At 42.3% G+C, this 18,536-nt stretch overlaps 1 protein-coding gene across 3 annotated transcripts in view; it reads right to left on the reverse strand.

Moving 5' to 3' along the window:
* Positions 1-18,536, reverse strand: part of Tmem245 (transmembrane protein 245) — a 76,381-nt gene that overhangs the window by 50,834 nt on the left and 7,011 nt on the right. For all 3 annotated transcript variants that reach the window (XM_041657066.1, XM_041657067.1, XM_041657065.1), the window contains exons 2-4: positions 14,563-14,680; positions 13,045-13,146; positions 1,344-1,460 (exon numbers count right to left, since the gene is read on the reverse strand). In XM_041657066.1, the coding sequence (XP_041513000.1) occupies positions 1,344-1,460; positions 13,045-13,146; positions 14,563-14,680 (337 nt within the window). The remainder of the gene's footprint in view (positions 1-1,343; positions 1,461-13,044; positions 13,147-14,562; positions 14,681-18,536) is intronic.

Here is an 18,536-nt window from a genome sequence, read left to right on the forward strand (position 1 = left end):
GCTTTTTCCTAAATCCTACCTTCCTTAACACATGTAGTTAGTCAGTTCTTTCAAAAATACCTTGCTATATTGGGGGAGCTGAAGGAGTGTTCAGCTGGTAAAGTGTTTGGCACATAAGCGTAAGTACTTGGGTTTGAATCCCCAACACCCACGAAAAAGGGCTACAATGTGTGACTGCAATCCCAGCACTGGAAAAGTAGGGACAGGGAAATCTCTGGAGCTTGCTGGCAAGCAAACCAAGTCAAATTGGTAAGCTGCAGGTGCCACAAAAGACCTTACCTCAAAAATTAAAGAGTGACTGAGGAAATACTGACCTCGAACTCTGGCTTCTACACACACATGCATTCACTACACACACATATACTAACCATATGCACAAAAAAATGTTTGCTGTAATAATCTTAACTTCTAATTACCCCTGGCACTAACAGGCATCTCAGCACAAACTGGGACAGACTTACACACTTCTGAACTCCGTCAAAGTGTGGAATGATACAGCCCTAAACCTGGTATGAATCTACCAGGGGGATCTAACAGAAGCCAAGCTCTACAGAGCAACCAGAGGGCCTGCTCTGAGAAGCCAGTAAACAGATACCGTATAAGGCATTCAAATTGTACTCTTACTGTGAGACAAGAAAAAGAATACCAGGGAAGTAAAAAAGAAAAAAAAAATGAATGTATAAAATGTGGAAAGGAAAAACACCCCACTGTAGACAGGGAGTTGGGAAGTGAAGGAAACGCATAAAAAACAGTACAAAACTAAACAAGGTAGAACTGACTGCTGGAAAAGGAGCACTGAATAAAAAAAAAACCTAGATAAGGAGAGCACAGAGTTGGGGTGGAACTATATACGGTAAATGGGACACTAAGCGAAGAGCAGTGTAAGTGTGAGACATAAGAAAAGCATGTTTTGGGGCTGGAGAGATGGCTCAGAGGTTAAGAGCATTGCCTGCTCTTCCAAAGGTCCTGAGTTCAATTCCCAGTAACCACATGGTGGCTCACAACCATCTGTAATGGGGTCTGGTGCCCTCTTCTGGCCTGCAGGCATACAGACAGAACATTGTATACATAATAAATAAATATTTAAAAGAAAAAAAAGAAAAGCATGTTTTCAAAAGGCAAGGGAAAGAACCAGGATAGGATGCCCAAAGGCAAACAATCAGAAGCATGGGAACAAAAACAAACAAACAAGGAGGGTTACACTGTAAAACAGGAAGAGAGCGGAGCTGGGGAGCACCAGCAAGCCTGAGGTCCACTCTGTGCCGCCAGGCTGCTCTTCACTCTCCTGCCTCCCTCTATCTCATTTTCTAGAATGAGTCTGAGCACATCATGATGTCAGTCACCTGCGGGCTGAGTGGAGGGCTGGTCTTCACTGCCTGACTCATACCCTGTGATGGAGATGGCCAAGTTTGCAAGAGTAGACGCTGCCATGGAGATCACTTGTCCTGGTAATTCTGTCCCTGTAAAGGGTGAGGGTGGGGAGGAAGAAACACATTTTTTAAAAAAAATCCTTAAAACAAATGAAAAAAAGCAGGAACTAACCCCTGCCAATTTAAACCAAAACTATTTTCAATAGCAACAAACTAAAACAGTGATTTCTCAGCCACTGTGGGTCATTACCAAGAAAGAATACTTCAAAACTGTCACCTACAAGTCCCCGAACATTCTTTCTTCTTCATTTGAGAGCCTAATGATGGTAAGTATGCCAGACACTTCACCTAAACAACTAAATTCAAAATGCTAGGCTTTTATAACTTTACAAGATGATTTCAATGCACATTTCTGCTGGAAAACTTTGCACACCAAGTCTGAGAGCTTCCGGGTTAAACTGGCTTGTACTATTTTGTATTATTAGGTGCTAATACAGTATGGGACAAACCACATTTCCTGTTCACAGTAAGGACATAACATAAATGAATATGTAAATATATGGATGGATATTGTGCAAAAGCAGTCTACAAAGTACAAACTTCAACAAAGGAGGCAAAACCCACCATTGGGAAATCTAAACATGATGGAGGTGGGTCATCTTTCTATCTGTTGTTTCATTGGTTAATTAATAAAGAAAACTGCTTGGCCCTGATAGGACACAAAATTAGGTAGGCGGAGTAGACGGAACAGAATGCTGGGAGAAAGAAGCTGAGCCAAGGAGTCGCCATGGTTCTCCCACCCGACACAGCCGCAGGGTAAGATCTTCCCTGGTAAGTAAGCCACCTCGTGGGCTACACAGATTATTAGAAATGGGTTAGATCAATATGTAAGAGCTAGCCAATAAGAGGCTGGAACTAATGGGCCAGGCAGTGTTTAAAAGAATACAGTTTCCGTGTAATTATTTCGGGTAAAGCTAGCCGGGTGGAGGGGATGCAGCCCCGCCACTCATATTACTACACTAAACATTACTTGGTCCCCTGGTGTAGCACAAATTCTAATTGGTTTTAATAAGAAAACCCCATGTCAGATATGCTAAAAGATCAGAGAAGCAGAGCAGCCAGTCACTAGTTCTGACCTCTACCGAATCCTCAGATCAAATGGACTGAATCTACTTTTAAACCTATCATATCCACCCTATAAAATTCCTGCTGGATAATACCAAAGTGTATCATTTGCAATGGATTCAAATCAAGCATCTACTGGCAAGTGAGGCATGTCTTTGATGGTCGGTCACTTAACAGGCTATGCAGACAGGGTAGACTGGCTCATACAGCACCAGGTTCTAGTATATTTTCTTACACGCTAGAAGCTATTTCTTTTTTTTTTTTTTTTTTTTTTTTTTTTTTTGGTTTTTCGAGACAGGGTTTCTCTGTGGCTTTTTGGAGCCTGTCCTGGAACTAGCTCTGTAGACCAGGCTGGTCTCGAACTCACAGAGATCCGCCTGCCTCTGCCTCCCGAGTGCTGGGATTAAAGGCGTGCGCCACCATCGCCCGGCTTAGAAGCTATTTCTTAAGTGTCATGTGCTGCAGCCAAAGTGTCATATGCAAAGCAGTTTCCATCAAGCAAGTACACCTGTGCACTATGGGTAACAGAATGAAACACTCTCATTTGAAAGCCACACAGCTCCCACAACAAACACTCTGCAGGCCAGTGACTTTTCTGCAGCAACTCAGTAAAGGTCCCTGAGTTCCTAAAGTCTGGTTTCTAAGGTAATGGCAAGCAGCAGGCATGGCCTTCTGTCTAGAACACTTCTGTATTTGTTGAGCACCTCCCCAACCACACTGTTTCCATCTATGACAAAGCCATGAATAGGTGTTTGGCTTTGCCAAAAAAAAAAAAAAAAAAAAAGTGTAATTTCCAGTTGCTAATGAGTACCCCTCCCTACTCGTACTAGCTGCAGTGGATTCTACAACTTAAGGACACTGGCCATTCTAACCAAACCATGGCCACTCACACAGATAGGACCTTACTTTTAGAAAGCATGACAACAGAGAAGTCTGCCAATCATGGAAAATAAAACAACTCTTCAGTAAATTAAAGAATTATTAGCTCCAATTAACCCCATACACCCACAAATTAAAGACTGCCATCTGCCTGAGATAAGAAGCCAGAGTCGCAAGTGGTCACTGAAATGCAGAGCCACCTGGCTCAACCATGTCCTAGCACAGCCTCCAATAAATGCCCCTGCGGCCTGAGTTTATTTTAAGGCACTCAGAGAGAACTGTCACTCACAGTCTAGGAAGAAGACAGAAACTGTGTCTGTAAGGGGACTTCAGTCCTTCTGCAGTCATCTACAGACCACGTGAGTCTCTACAAGGGCAAACATCAACTGCGGGAGGAAGGAGGTCCCTTTACGTCTGACATATACTCATTGTCTACGAGTACCATGTGCTGGGGATAAAGACAAACAGACAATTCCCAAGTCTAGTGAAGAGACATACCTGCATTAAAGAACCACATAAAGAACAAGTGACAAATTATGACCGCTACACATGGTGCAGGTGTTTTATTAGCTCTTAAGACAAGAAACCTGCAATAATCTGGAAAATCAGGGAAGGGTTTGCTCTTTACATTTGTATTTATTTTTTTTTTATTGTGTTTGGGTGCTTTCCCTACAATTTATGTCTATATACCGCATGTGTACAATGCCCACAAAGGCCAAAAAAAAAGGTGTCAGAACCCTGGAACTGGAGTGACAGATGTTTCTGAGCCACCATGTGGATGCTGGGAACTAAACTTAGGTCCTCTGTAAGAGCAGCCAGCGCTCTTAGCCTCTAAGCCATTCCTCAAACCCCAAGGGAAGGGTTCTCTTTAAAAATGAAAATATAATTGATATTGTAAGCAAGGAAAGGGAATCAACCAAACGAATGCCAAGAATAACCTCAGGCTAAAAGGAACCTATCAGGAAGGCTATGGAAAGAAGCTGACATGAGAACAGTAACAAAAAATGTCAGTATATTGAGGACACAGACGGCTAGAGGGACAGATGACCGAATAAAAAGCTATAACCAGTACACCAAATTACATTAGGCACAGAGATCATACTGAGAGTTTACTCTACCCAAAGAATAGGAAAGCACTGGAAACGTAAGCAGGGCAGTAATCTCCACCTCCATCTTCTGAAATAGAGTAGAGAATATACAGACTCATGTGTAGCTCTAGAAGTGACCTCTGCAGGCTTTTTGCTCAGTTTCTACAACAGCAACATCTTCAAAACTGTAGTGCAATACTCCAGTCAAGACAGCAGCGGTGGCGCGAGCCATGTAAGCGTCCTCAGTACAAGCACCCTTTCCCCTGCCCTCTCAGGACCCACACAGTGGCCTCCTGCCCTTAAGTAAGCAATCAATTCTGAGATGTACTAAGTTCACTCTCGCTTTTCTGGGGGACGGATGAGAGGAAACCTAGACACAGTCTGCAGCGGGTACGGAGTGGCTGCATTCAGGGGAACGCATGCAGTGATAAACTCACAGATCACAGCCGAAGGTGCCCTCCTCTCCAGGTTATCCCACGGGGAACTGTAAGAGGCCAGGGGTGAAGATTCTGGAAACTGGCGTTTTACTAAGACTTGGAGATAAAAGTTTCATAAACTGACTACAGCAGAGATCTCAGGAAGACCCCCCCAAAAAAATTACAGTGTGGGGACACCTAATAACCCTGACAGTAAAGCAGTGGGAGGGGGAAAGACAGGTGGGACAATTTCCAGTCAAAATACAATATAAGACAGTGCTCTCTCCTCTGAAGTAAGCAACAGTCAGTGGTCCTGAACAAACAATTTCTACATATGCAATTTAATAAGAGGAGGGTCACTTGAGACACCCTAAAAAAACAGCTTCCATGGTGACTTTCAAATTTACTCATCTAAGAAGAGACTGGGCCATATGCTAACATAGGAGACAACACCCTGAACTCGCATCCACTGTAATGCTGAAACTAGAAGTTACAATCAATATGTTAAGAACTAACGTCAATAGTGTAGAACATTTGAGCAGCACAAAGGATGGAAACGTAAACCGGGCGGTGGGGGCACACGCCTTTAATCCCAGCACTCGGGAGGCAGAGGCAGGTGGACCAGTATGATCTACAGAGTGAATTCCAGAACAGCCACAGTTGCACAGAGAAACCCTGTCTCGAAAAACAAACTAACTAAAATTATGGAAACCTAATCCATAATGGGAGCTCAGGAGACAGTTTCCAAAGGAGTTCTCTCTCCAGGATACTAGATCATTCTATTCTCTAACTCACTTAAACAATAGCAGTCACATAAAGGAACATAACAAGTCTATCTTGGGGAAAGGAGAGACTGGAACTTAACTAGTAATAGTAGCTACAAGTTTCTAGGCAAAAAAAGCAAAGCAGCATCCTCTTTGAAGGGCTTCAAGCAATCAAGAAGGCCAGAACACACGTCTATGAGAGAAGTGGGCAGGTAACTGGAAGATGAAACTTCCAATTCAGAGAGTGGAAAGCTACAGAGTTTCTATACGTGGAGGAAGGATAATTCCAGGGCTGGGGAGGTAGGTGAGGAAGCAGCAACACCTAGGCCTGAACCCCAGTTCTTACCATGGGGGCAGTGGTGGGAGAATCCCTGCCAACAAGCCCAGTATCCTCACAGGTGAAGCCAGTTCCATAGGTGAAGCCAGTTCCTATTTTGTATGTGACTGAGTGGAAAGATAAAGAGCTCTGAATGCTTCCTGGGAGGTACTGAGCACATCTGAGCCATCACCAACAACAAAGTACTGTCACTGACAGCACATACTGTCAGCATAAGCCACTGATGTCTCCAGTACACCCAGAGGACCTCTGCAGCCTCCATCCCTTTACTTACTAGTACAGCTATGCCCTAAGTCATAGTCTCCCAAGCAGACACGTCCATATCTTCTTTCAGAGTTAAGTTACATTCTGCACATCATAGACATTTGAATCTGAAAACTAAAACCAACAAAACTACAGTGTAAAAGACTATTCGATTTGCTACTATCAATAAAATACACAGTGAACATTCAATGAAATCTATGCAGTCATGTTCTGGGTCACACAGAGTGATTACCACACAGTGAAAACCAACAAAAGGCGCTTGAAAATTACGGACCCAAGACCTGGTAACTTCTCTTATCAAACAGATACACACTTTAGTGAGTTCTATCTATGTGCTATGTTTCTGTACTTCAAAACCCCAAGGTCTGGACAGATGAATGCCAAGAATGAGATTCTAGGCAAGGTCATGGTACTAGATTTAAAAACCAGCTAAAAATAAGTCATATAAACAAGGATTCATAACCTTGGGCTCAAGGTCTGGGGTGGGGAAGCATACTCAAGGTTTCAAGTATCAATCTACCTAGGGTCAGGGCCAGTATGGGGACAGCTACACAGGTCCAAAGGCGGCCAGTGACAAGACAGAAACTCAGACTCTGAAACAAAGGAACCAAACATGAGATTAGATTAAAATCTATTGATACAACAAAGTCCACGAAGAGTAAATTGATTTCTCAATGTTAATAAGAAAACACAAGTTGATACAAGTATAAATAAGTATATTGTTCTGCTCTGTTCTTCAAGCACAGCAGCGAGAAACCAGAACTGCCTGCTGCTGGCACGAGGACTGCACATTGGCCACCTGCTACCTGTAGTGACCTGTCCCTAACTAACGGGACACACCTTCCTCTCAAGAGCTTCTAGCGCACAGGCCCCGGCATGAGCAGTGGTACAAAGCTAACAGAGCTGTAACTGGAGGTCAGGGGATGAGCAGTGAGAAGCTGGCTTTGCTCCTCTCCTCTTTTCTATCTGGGCTTCACTGGCCAAGCTTGCTCATTCTCAGCACATGCTCTCCCAAGACTGAAGCAACTCCCGGGTCAGAGCAGAGCAGTGGCCAGGTGATCCACACTGCTGCTCGACACCAAGCATCTTGATATTAGCGACACAGCAGAAGACTGACTGTTTTTTCTACTTTTTATCATTTTTCCTTCACTTTATTTTTAGTTTATGTTCATGGGTATTATGCCTAACTGTATGTCTTTGTATCACATACATGCAATGCCCACAGAGGCCAGAAGAGGTGTCAGATCCTCTGGAACCAGAATTACAGGTGGTTCTGAGCTGCCATGTGGGTGCTGGGAATAGAACTCAGGTCCTTTGGAAGAGGAGTCAGGGCTCTTCTTACCTGCAGAGTCATCTCTCCAGCCCCCCTCTTTTTTATTCGTTCAAATCTGGTTTTGTGTGTGTGTATGAGAGAGAGAGAGAGAGAGAGAGAGAGAGAGAGAGAGAGAGAATATATATATACATATGAATGCAGATTCCCACAGAGGCCAGAAAACATTGGATCCCATGGATCCAAGTCAGAGTTATAGGCAGTTGTGAGTCACCTAATGTGGGTGCTGGGAGCTAAACTCTGGTACTCTGAAAAAGCAGCATATGCTCTTAACCACTGAGCCACCTTCCAGTCCTGGCTTTTCTTACTTTAAAGCCATCGCTCATATTCAGAACAAATGCCTGAATCCAAGTATCAGGCATATACAATATGATTATCAGTCTCACCAGATTGCTTCAAAAGATAGGATGGCATGTTTACACACCGCCAGGGCCTCCTGCTTTAGAAAGAATAATGCCAGCATCCTCGTGTCTCTACAAACCAAGGGAACACATTGACACTCTTTTCCAGGGGTGGTGTTAGTTCATACTGAAATGTAACTGTCACTGTAATACTATTGAAGAGGTGCCATGTAGCAAGGACCAGTAGTATTAAGAGTTGTCATGAGATATTGTGATGAGAAGGTGGGACACCAGATGTTAGCACTTTGTAGCAAACTTTTTACCCTTATTGTTATCTCATTATAATCGCCCAGCCTGTGCAAAGATCAAGAAGCAGTCTAATGAAAGGAGCAGCAAGGCTAAGGCAGCAGGTTTCTACCACGTGAAACAGTGGGCAGTGGGCAGAGAAGTGATGGACTTAGGATGAGTCAGCCAGGCTAAGGTGGAAGAAGAAAGGTAATGACGACTACAGCTGGGGCAAGGCCAGCTGCTGACACGTTCACTATGACTAATGCCTGCTTGTTCCACCTGACAAGGCAAGGAAAAGAGCATGGGGCTGAGGGTCAAGGACCTCGGCTGAAACCACAGCTCCACTGTGTGACTGGAGGTGCCTCCACCTCTGAAATGCAACATGGTCAGCACAGAGGGAGGCACCATCATTTTAGTTTGTTTATTCGGGTCGTATGGGATTTGTTTGTTTATTCTGTTGTTATCTGTGGATTTCTAAAGACAGTCCATTCAAAAGGACCTCAAAAAGCTGAAGTAATGGTTCAGTGATTAAGAGTACTAGCTGCTCTTCCAAAGACCTGTGTTCAATTCCCAGTACTCACATTATGGCTCCATCTATAACTACAGTTTGGGAGATCTGACCCCTCTTCTGGTCCTTGGGCACTGCATGCACATGGTGTACAGATAAACATGCAGGCAAAACACACATATATATATATAAAACAATGAAAATAAAATTGAAAAGAACCTTAAAAAGTTCTTATTCAGTGAGAGAACACATTTTCCCCTTACATTATTTAGTGTTCCAGGATATACCACCCAAGAGTTCCCAAGTCCCAAGAGTCGAGCTCCTGAGTTTAAAGTGAACTGTTGAAATAAACTCAGTTTCTGGGCCCAGGAACCAAACAAATGTAGGCTTGAATTCCAATAAAATCCAGAGGCCTAATTGATGTGGGATTCTCCTCTGTGTGCTATGAATATCTTTTATTACCATTGGTTATTAAAGAAACTGTTTCAACCAAAGGCTTTACTAGAGTAAAGCCAGGCAGGAAATTCGAACAAAGATGTAGGGAGAAAGTAGGCAGAATCAGAGGGACACCATGTAGCTGCCAAAGGAGAGAGACGCCCAGAAAACTTTACCAGACTGATAGGACTTAACCCTATATCAGAGGGAAGCCACCCCAGAAGTGGGGAAAGGTTACCCAGAGCTGTCTGAGTCACTGACATCCCAGGAAAGGAACAAGAAGGTAAAACCAAGCAGGACAAGTGAAAGTCACCAAATACTGCCCACTCCAGTCTTCCACACAGCCTGGGGCTCAACCATCCTGACAGAGACAGGTCAAAACAGGAGACTGAAAGACAGCAAAATAGAAAATACAATCTTCCAGATTTTCCACTGTCAGAGAAATCTGTAACTATGGTTCTTCGTAGTTATTTTAAAGCCAATTTGGTCTATGTAGTAAGCTCCAGACAGCAGGGCTACACAGTGAGATCTTGTCTCAAAACAAAAGAAAAAGAAATCTCACAGTCATCTGATATATACTTACCAGATAAACTAGAAACAACCTAAAAAATCTTTCATAAGACATACGATCACCATACAAGAGTGCCACACGCTGTTGTGACTGGAGTAAATGCTAAAAACAATGTTGGAGCCTATCTTCAGGGATGCCAAGTGTGGTGACATATTGGAGGACCAGCCTGAGCTGGACATAAAGATCCTATGTTCCAAAGAGAAAAAGAAAAATCTAAAGCAGCACAGAAATCATTAGTTAAGGGGCTGGAGAGATGGCTCAGGAGTCAAAAGCAAATGGGAAGAGTTAGTTTCCAGCACTCATGTCGCAGCTCATAAGGCCTGAAATGTCTGCTCCAGGGCATTTGACATGCCCTCCCAACCCCCACGGACAACTGCACACGTGCGCACCTGTGCCATACAGCACATATGCTCGCTCGCTCTCTCTCTGTCTCTCTCTCTCTCTCTCTCTCTCTCTCTCTCTCTCACACACACACACACACACACACACCTTTAAAAACAAAAGCATTAGTTAGCAAGTGCTAAAGAACCCTTAGCTAAACTGATGGCAAGAAACAAATTCAGCAGAGATGAAGGGTACAGTATCGGCATAATACAAAATATATTCCATTTCTAACTAAATACTAAGAATGCATATACAAAATGGAAACTCAGAAAGCATTTTTATATAAGGAATAAATTAAACCAAGAAGATACAACACTTAAACATAATATTACAGAAAGATACCAAAGAATAAATACATGGAGATGCATTCCAGACTCATGAACTGGGAGGTTGATTACTGAAACCTGTGTGTGAAAGAGAGAAAAAAAAATGCAACGTTCCCCAATTTACTGATGAATTCAACAATCTTATCAAAATTCCAGCAGACTATTATGTGAAAATAGAAAAAAAAAAAAGATCCTAAAACTCACATGGTAATGAAGGAAACCAAAACCACCAAAACAGCATGAAAAAAAAGAGAAAGCTAGAGAACTTATATTCCTACTTCACCAAAACATTGGCATAAGGGCAAACAGCAAAGTCAAGGAAGAACAAAAGTATAGGCATAAACCAGGTTCAAATGATTCTTCACAAGGCTACCAAGACCACTCAAAAAAAGAAAAAAACTTCAGCAACTTGTGCTGGGAGAAACTAGATGTCAAACATGCAAAGAGAGGGTGGACTTACTTCATGTTATATCCAAAAAGCAACTGAAACCTGATCAATGACTTAAGTATAAGAGACAAAATATAAAATTCCAAAAGGAAAACAAGGGGTAAATACTTATGGCCTTAGATACAGCCAAGTTTGTTAGATATGACAACAGCACAAAAGAAAAATACAAAGACTGGGCTTTAAAAATAAAAATTGGCCAGGCAGTGATGGCACACACCTTTAATCCCAGTACTCAGGAGGCAAAGGTAGGTGGGTCTCTGTGAGTTCAAGATCAGCCTGGTCTATAGAGTGAGCTCCAGAACAGTCAGGACTGTACCACAGAGAAATCCTGTCTTGAAAGAGAGAGAGAGAGAAAGGGAGAGAGAGAGAGAGAGAGAGAGAGAGAGAGAGAGAGAATATATAGAAAGTATCTGGAGAGATGACTCTGCAATTAAGAACATGTATACTGCTCTTCTAGGATCTAAGTTCAGTTCCCAGCACCTACTTCAGGGTACTCATAACCACCTGTAACTCCAGCTCTGGAGGATCTGATGCCCTCTTCTAGCCTCTCTGAACACTGCACTCAGATGCACAAACTCATACACAGATATACATATCTAAAAATAAAAAATTCTAAAACATTAAATTAAAATAAAAGGAAGTTACCAAAAAACTCAGATAACTAATAGAATATTTACAGAGCGTGTATCTGCTCAGTATCCAAGATATTTAAAGAATTCAGCAACAAAAGACAACCTAATTTTTAAAAGGCCAAAGAGTACAAACAGACTAGCAGATGCATAAAAAGATGCTCACACCACCAGTCATTAGAAAACCCAAATCAAAAATCACTGTAAGAAGCCATTACACACTGGACTGGTACTCTCTAGAGTAATCAGGAAATGTTATCTAGGGAAGAAGAATGTTAACTGCTGAGTTACCATGGAAGTAGTCTCGCAGTTCCTGAAATAGTTAAACATAGAATCACCATTACCCAGGAATCCTGCTCTAAGGTGACTGACCAAAATTCAAATGACATACATACATCACAGAATTATATGACACCTCGTAATATGTACACTATATTTTTATGTATTGATTTAAGCATATTAAGAGACTCAAATTCTTTAGAAGAATAAACAGTTTCTCATATACAAATGCTTCATAGAAGCACTGATATTCATAATATCCAAAAGGTGAAAGTGACACAAATATCTGTGAAAGGATAATAGGCAAACAGAGTGTGTTCTATCTGTATGCTGGAATCTATGTACCGGAAGGGTAACAGGCAAACAGAGTGTGTTCTATCTGTATGCTGGAATCTATGTACCAGAAGGGTAACAGGTAAACAGACTGTGTTCTATCTGTATGCTGGAATCTATGTACCAGAAGGGTAACAGGCAAACAGAGTGTGTTCTATCTGTATGCTGGAATCTATGTACCAGAAGGGCAACGGGTAAACAGACTGTGTTCTATTTGTATGCTGGAACCCATGCACAGGGTTTCCTTTCAGAGAGATAAATACTGCAAAACTAGATAGGGATAATAGGAATACAGTCAGTACTGGGCAAATACTAAATGCCATTTTATAATAGTTAATGGCTATTTATTTATTTATATTAACTATAATAAAAAGATACAAAAATAGGATCATGACCTAAAAAAACCTAAAATTTTAGATAATTTGATTTTCTATTTAAAAACTACTTCAGGTTTTTAAATACATTCAAGGAGATTTCACCTTGGCTTTTTTTTCTTTGTAAGTTATCATGCTGGTTAGTTTTATGCCAACTTGACATAAAGAAGAATCATTTGGGAAGACAGAACCTTGAGAAAATTCCCCCATCAGACTGAACTGTGGTGCATTTTCTTGATTGATGACTGGTGTGGGAGGGCCCAGCTCGCTGTGGGTGGTGCCATGCCTGGGCAGGTGGTCCTAGGCGCTGTACGAGAAAGCAGACTGAGAAGTCACGGAGAGCAAGCCAGCTCACTGTGGCCTCTGCACCAGCGCCTGCCTTGAGTTCCTATCCTGACTTCTCTGGGACGAAGTGTGACCTTTGGCCTGAGAGTTGTAAGAGGAAATAAATCTTTTCCTCCTCAAGTTGCTTTTGCTCATGGTGTTTATCACAGCGATAGAAACAGTTATCCTCTCAAAATATTAAGAATGTACTCATAGTAGATTGTTTCTTACCAGCAGACTCCTTCCCATTCTGTTTTTCATAAAGGGTGCCCACAGACATCAGGAAGACAATAACCAGGAATACTGGGATTCTCCATGAGCCAGCCAGTGATGCTGAAAATCATTAAGAATTAGCATTCTTAGTTAACAGAACATTTTGATATTCGTGCTAATTAAGAAATCATTTCATGGGGAAAATGTTTGTAAAGGACACTTGCAGGTAAACCCCAACTCAAGGACAGTTCCGTTCTTTCTCTCAAACATCAAGGCATGTTCCAGCCTACTCTTAAGAGTCAATCCCCAACCCATTACAGACACCCACACACCCCTCACAAGTTTCAGGTCACCCCAAAATCAAGTTCAACCTATGGAGCACCTGATACTAGAACAAACAGAGTCAGGCACTGATCCTGAAGACGGGGAGCCAGCCTAATTTTCTGAAAATGGCACTAGATTTGAACTCAGTCTCAAGAAAGGGCCCAACAAACCCAAAGGCTACAGCCAAAGCTCCCACAGTATACAGTTAATCCCCAAGCACCTGCCTTCCCTGAGTTCACATGGGACTCCCTCCTCTGCCTTCTGCATACTTACCCTGAGTCACATCCTGCAGATAAACCTAATGGTGCCAACTCAACAATTCTATAGAGTACTGCCCTCTTAAAATCAGAGCCTCAGCAGTCAGTTAGGCTTAGCTGTTGCTTTCTTGGGGGGAAGGAAGAGCAACTTACAAAGAAGGTTCATTCTAAAAGGTACTTTCAGCTACCTGCTTCTCTAGGTTGCTCAATTATTTTGTTTTTAAATTAGAAAGAACCTATTATTCCCATCAACTCAGGCTTAGAAATATGTCTTGCCCAATTCTGTACATAATGCTGAAAAACCATTCAAGAGCAACAGCAGCAGCCCAATACCACCACTAACACCAGCCCCACCCAGCTAAGAGTGAGCTGCTCCTCAGGACAGGAAACCCATGACTCTGAGCAGGCCTGACATGGAACTGTCTTTCTGATGCTTCCTGAAGTTCTGGCATCTCCCCCTCATGATCAGGGCCTGCTTAAGTCACTCTTTCACAGGATGGACAGTCCTTCGACTCTTAGGAAGTGGTTTTCCTATTTCATGCACTCTTCTTACCCAATGTCCTCCCCCATTCCTGTCCCAGGTCCTTCCTCTTAGCCAGACTAAAAATCTCCAGTCCTTCAACAAGACTCTTATCATCCTTGGGGGCTTATCTATCTCCTCCCCAAGTCTGCCACAAGCAGAATAAGCTAGAGGGTCACTATGGCTGCAGTCTGAGGCACACTCACCCTTCAAGGACTTACTAAAAGAATGCATAAGGAATTTAAAGATCAACAAAGAATCTTCACTGAAGATTAGAGAAAGCTCAAAGCTCAACATTTTCTATAGACTATGTTAAAGAATTTTAAATGCAACATAAAACACTACACAGAGCTCACTTTCACTGGTCAGCCTCTGCTGACCTTAAACTACAGTTACAGGGTGACTGTTCACAAAGAAGAATTAAAAAGGACCCACCTATATGAAAAAGCAGTGCCATCCAGACAGGAATCGAAACTGCTCTCAAGTAGCGTTCGGTGTTCGCATTCCATTTGAATGAAACCATCAGCACATAGCCAACCACCAACGTCCAGATCTTAAATAAATGAAGTAAGACACAGGTATAAAATACATACAGCAAAAGGCACGTGTCCTACAACATCTGCAGAGTCTAAGCACGCTGAACACCACACAGACTGGGGCTGTGTGTGGCGTGCCTGGGCCTCCCTCTCTATTTAGATATGTTTAGACAGGCATTTAAAACTCAGGCAGTGATACTTAAATAATTAATAAAGTACATTGTTTTAAGACATACATGCTAAAGTTCAAAATCCACTTAACATTTTTAAAAAGATATAATAGTTAATATGTAAGCAGCAGATTTAAATTAAAACTAGTCTTGTAGAATTCCTACAAGTTTTTGTTGATTAATGGCTGGGGGAGTAAAAAGGAACAGGTAAAAAGATCCCACATTTTAACCTATAAAAAGTTAGTTATGAGAGCCATTTTTAAAGCTAAAAGAATTAGATGAAGTATGAATCTGCTGATAATCTAAGTGACAGGTATTTCAACCCTAACCTAGAATTATATACTCCAGTTAAAAGGGGTGTCAGAAAAAATATTACAAGAAGAAACAGTAAAAGTTTAAAAAGTCAGGTCCCCTCCTCCATCCCTCTACCCTACAGCTGAATACCATCACTAAATCTGCATCACAGCTGCCAATCTGTAAAGTAACAGTGTTCAAGTGAACACTTGCAAAGAGCAATCTGAGCACCAAGAACATGAGTTTGTGAAAGTAAAATTCAAGTACGGCTTGAACCGGGGGGAGGGGGTGTTAAAGTGAAAACGAAGAAGGACTTAATGATCTAATTCAGAGCACAAAGGAAAAAAAAATCAAAAATAGGATTACCACAAAAGACAGGGGAACCGCCCAGAACTCCGTCACTAAAAGTAACCCAGTTTTTAAAACATGCACAGACTTGGACATGAATTTGGACCTGGAACTAATCCTTACAAAGTAACGACAGAATCTGAAAAAGCTTGACAGAACTGATGAGAACTGATGGCCTAAAAGACTGATGGAGAAATGATTAACTAGGGTGATTCACAAATACAGGTGTGGTGCATATACGCGGCACTTGTGAGGGTCAGGGATCTTCCCTGGACGGCGGGCTCTCCCAGTGCCCGCTCTCCTCTGACTGCCTTGGTGGAGCTACAGGAACGCACTGGCACGCCCCTCGTCGTACATGGGTGCCAGGGATCCAAACTCGGGTCCTCAAGCTTGCATGCTTTTCCAACTGAGTCATTCCCCAGACTTAAATGAGTACTGTTTTCAAAAAAGGTCTCACAGTTTTAAATTTCCAATACAGCATTAAGTTTAAAATGAGATAGAAAACATATATAATAAACTACAACATGGTAAGGGAAGAAATGTGCCAGGCAGCTGATGGTTAATGAACAGAAGACATTTTTCCTTTTCTTTCTTGTTCTTGTTTTTTTCTTTTAGCCTGGAACTTGCTGTGAAGCACAGGATGACCTTGAACTCCTGCTCCTCCTGCCTCTTCCTGCCAAAAGCTGAAATTCTGGGGAAAGGGAGGGTTGCCGTTTGCCACGCTATTATTTGAAATGAGGCCCTCACACATTCTTGATGAGTGTTCCACCAGAGAAAGGACTTGTCTACAGTCTGAAGTTTAATTAGAATTCACACACACACACACACACACACACACACACACACACACACACAGGTTTTGTGGACAACAGGTGTGCAGGAGCCCTTGGAGATCAGAAGGGGTTTCAAATGCCCCGAAGCTGGAGTTACAGCTGATTGTGAGCTAAGTACTGAGAACAGTACCGGGGTCCTCTGGAAGAGCAGTAAACATTTCCAACTGCTGAGCCTTCTCTCTAACCTAAAATTGGTTTGTTTGGTTTCCTCCCCCCGCCCAAGTTTTATTTTGTGAGTATGGGTATTTGGCCTCTATGTATGTCTGTGTACCATATGCATGCCTGGTGCCCTTCCCCGGGGACTGGAGTTAGAGACAGCTATGAGCTGTCATGTGGGTGGTCAAACCCAGGGCCTCTGGGAGTGCAGCCAATGTCCTTAGCTGCTGAGCCATCCCTAGCAATCTGCTTTTGTAAGCACAGGGTGAGAAGTGGTGCTAGAAAATGAAAGCATACAGAGAGTGACCCTTAGGAAGGGACAGACATCAGCCCCACTGCACACAGCGGCCATCAGTCCCCGGACGAGTCCAGCCATCCATGGCAAACCTAGAACACAGCTGCAGGCTGTGATCCAGAAATGACCGTGAGAAATCTGTTGACAGCACAGGCTCTGAACACGCAACCATGGAAACGTAATCCAAAATCTGATCCATACAAGCCTGAGGTATAGCCGTCAGTAAGTCATGTGACCTCACTAAGCCAAGGTGCACACATGCGCTCACTGCCCTCCCACAAAGCTTTTAGCTAGGGAAAAAGAGCGACTTTTTAAGGATTTTCTAGCCATCATTCCACAGCATATAGCTAGTGGACCATCCTATCTGTGGAGTGCACTGTTAGGATTTTTATTTTTAAAACTTAGAGTTGTTGACCAATTTCTAAAAACAAGATAAATAAATAAATTTGGGTGATTTGGGCTTGAGTCTACGCCAGACTGTCCAGCAGTTTTTGAAACAGTCCTGAAAAACAGCCTTGGCATTTGCACTGTGTACTTAAGCCAAGCGACACTCTCAGCACTGCTGATAAAATCGGAATATCAACTCTTAAAAACACCGAAGATGCTGTGCCTGCAGTTAAACATCTGACCAAGATTTAAATCTCTATGTAAAAAATAAAATAAACACACTCATCTCATTAGTACAAATATTTGATTTTATCTTTAATAAATGACTAAGGTATATATACAGCAAAAACTGTCTTAAGATATGTTTATGGGGTTGGAGAGTTGGCTCAGTGGTTAAGAGCACTGACTGCTATTGCAGAGGACTTTGGTTCAATCCCAGTGCCTACATGGTAACACAGAACCATCTGTAACTCCAGGCCTAGGGGACCTGACATCCTCTTCTGCCTCCACAGGCACTACACACATGCTGCGCACAGACATAGGACACGCAGGCAAAACATCCATACATCTAAAATAAAATTTAAATATACTTAGAATTTATTAACACTAAATGATTGATTATAAACCTATAAACTACAAGAGCTAAGGTCACATAAAATTTTCTCAGGAAAAAGGGCTCATGAGTGGAAAAGTTTACAAAGCTCTGGAAAAGTCCTAATCAAACCCACAGCTTACACAAACCTGGGAATAGCAGGACAGAGACCTGCCAACCTACAGGGCCTAACATAACCCACAGCTAGGATAATGTGTTAATTTAAGGAAGATTTCATTTAATGAAAAGAGATGCAAAGCTATGTTTTCAGGTCCAAAATTCCAATGTGCAAAACAGGGAGTGGGGAGAGAACACCTAAATTCAGCAGTCAATGTATAAATGTCTGCTTATAAAAATGTAACTCAGCACCAACATGAGCTTTAATACAGGCTAAGGCAGCAAAAGAAAACTATAATATGATACAAACGTAGCTAGATGGGTGAACTCTCTGGCTTACAAAGTAGAGAATATCAACATTTGATAGCTCTTCTCAGATAATGGGTGTCTTAGTTGAAGTTTCTATTGCTTCGATAAAACACCATGACTAAAAGCAGTTTGGGGATGAAAGGGTTTATGGCTTACACTTCCCTATTACAGTTCATCACCGAAAGAAACTGGGACAGGACCTCCAGGCAGGAACTGAAGCAGAAGCCATGAAGAAGTACTTCATGCTCAGTTTGCTTTCTTATATATCCCAGAACCACCTGCCCAGGGTGGCGATACTCACGGTAGGCTGGGCCCTCCCACATCATCAATGAAATGTCTACAGCCTTTGTCTAGAGGCAATCTGATGGAAGC

The sequence above is a fragment of the Microtus oregoni genome, unplaced genomic scaffold, assembly GCF_018167655.1.
Source record: "Microtus oregoni isolate MIOR12 unplaced genomic scaffold, Mior012 000008F_ref0000371, whole genome shotgun sequence".
NCBI lineage: Eukaryota > Metazoa > Chordata > Mammalia > Rodentia > Cricetidae > Microtus > Microtus oregoni.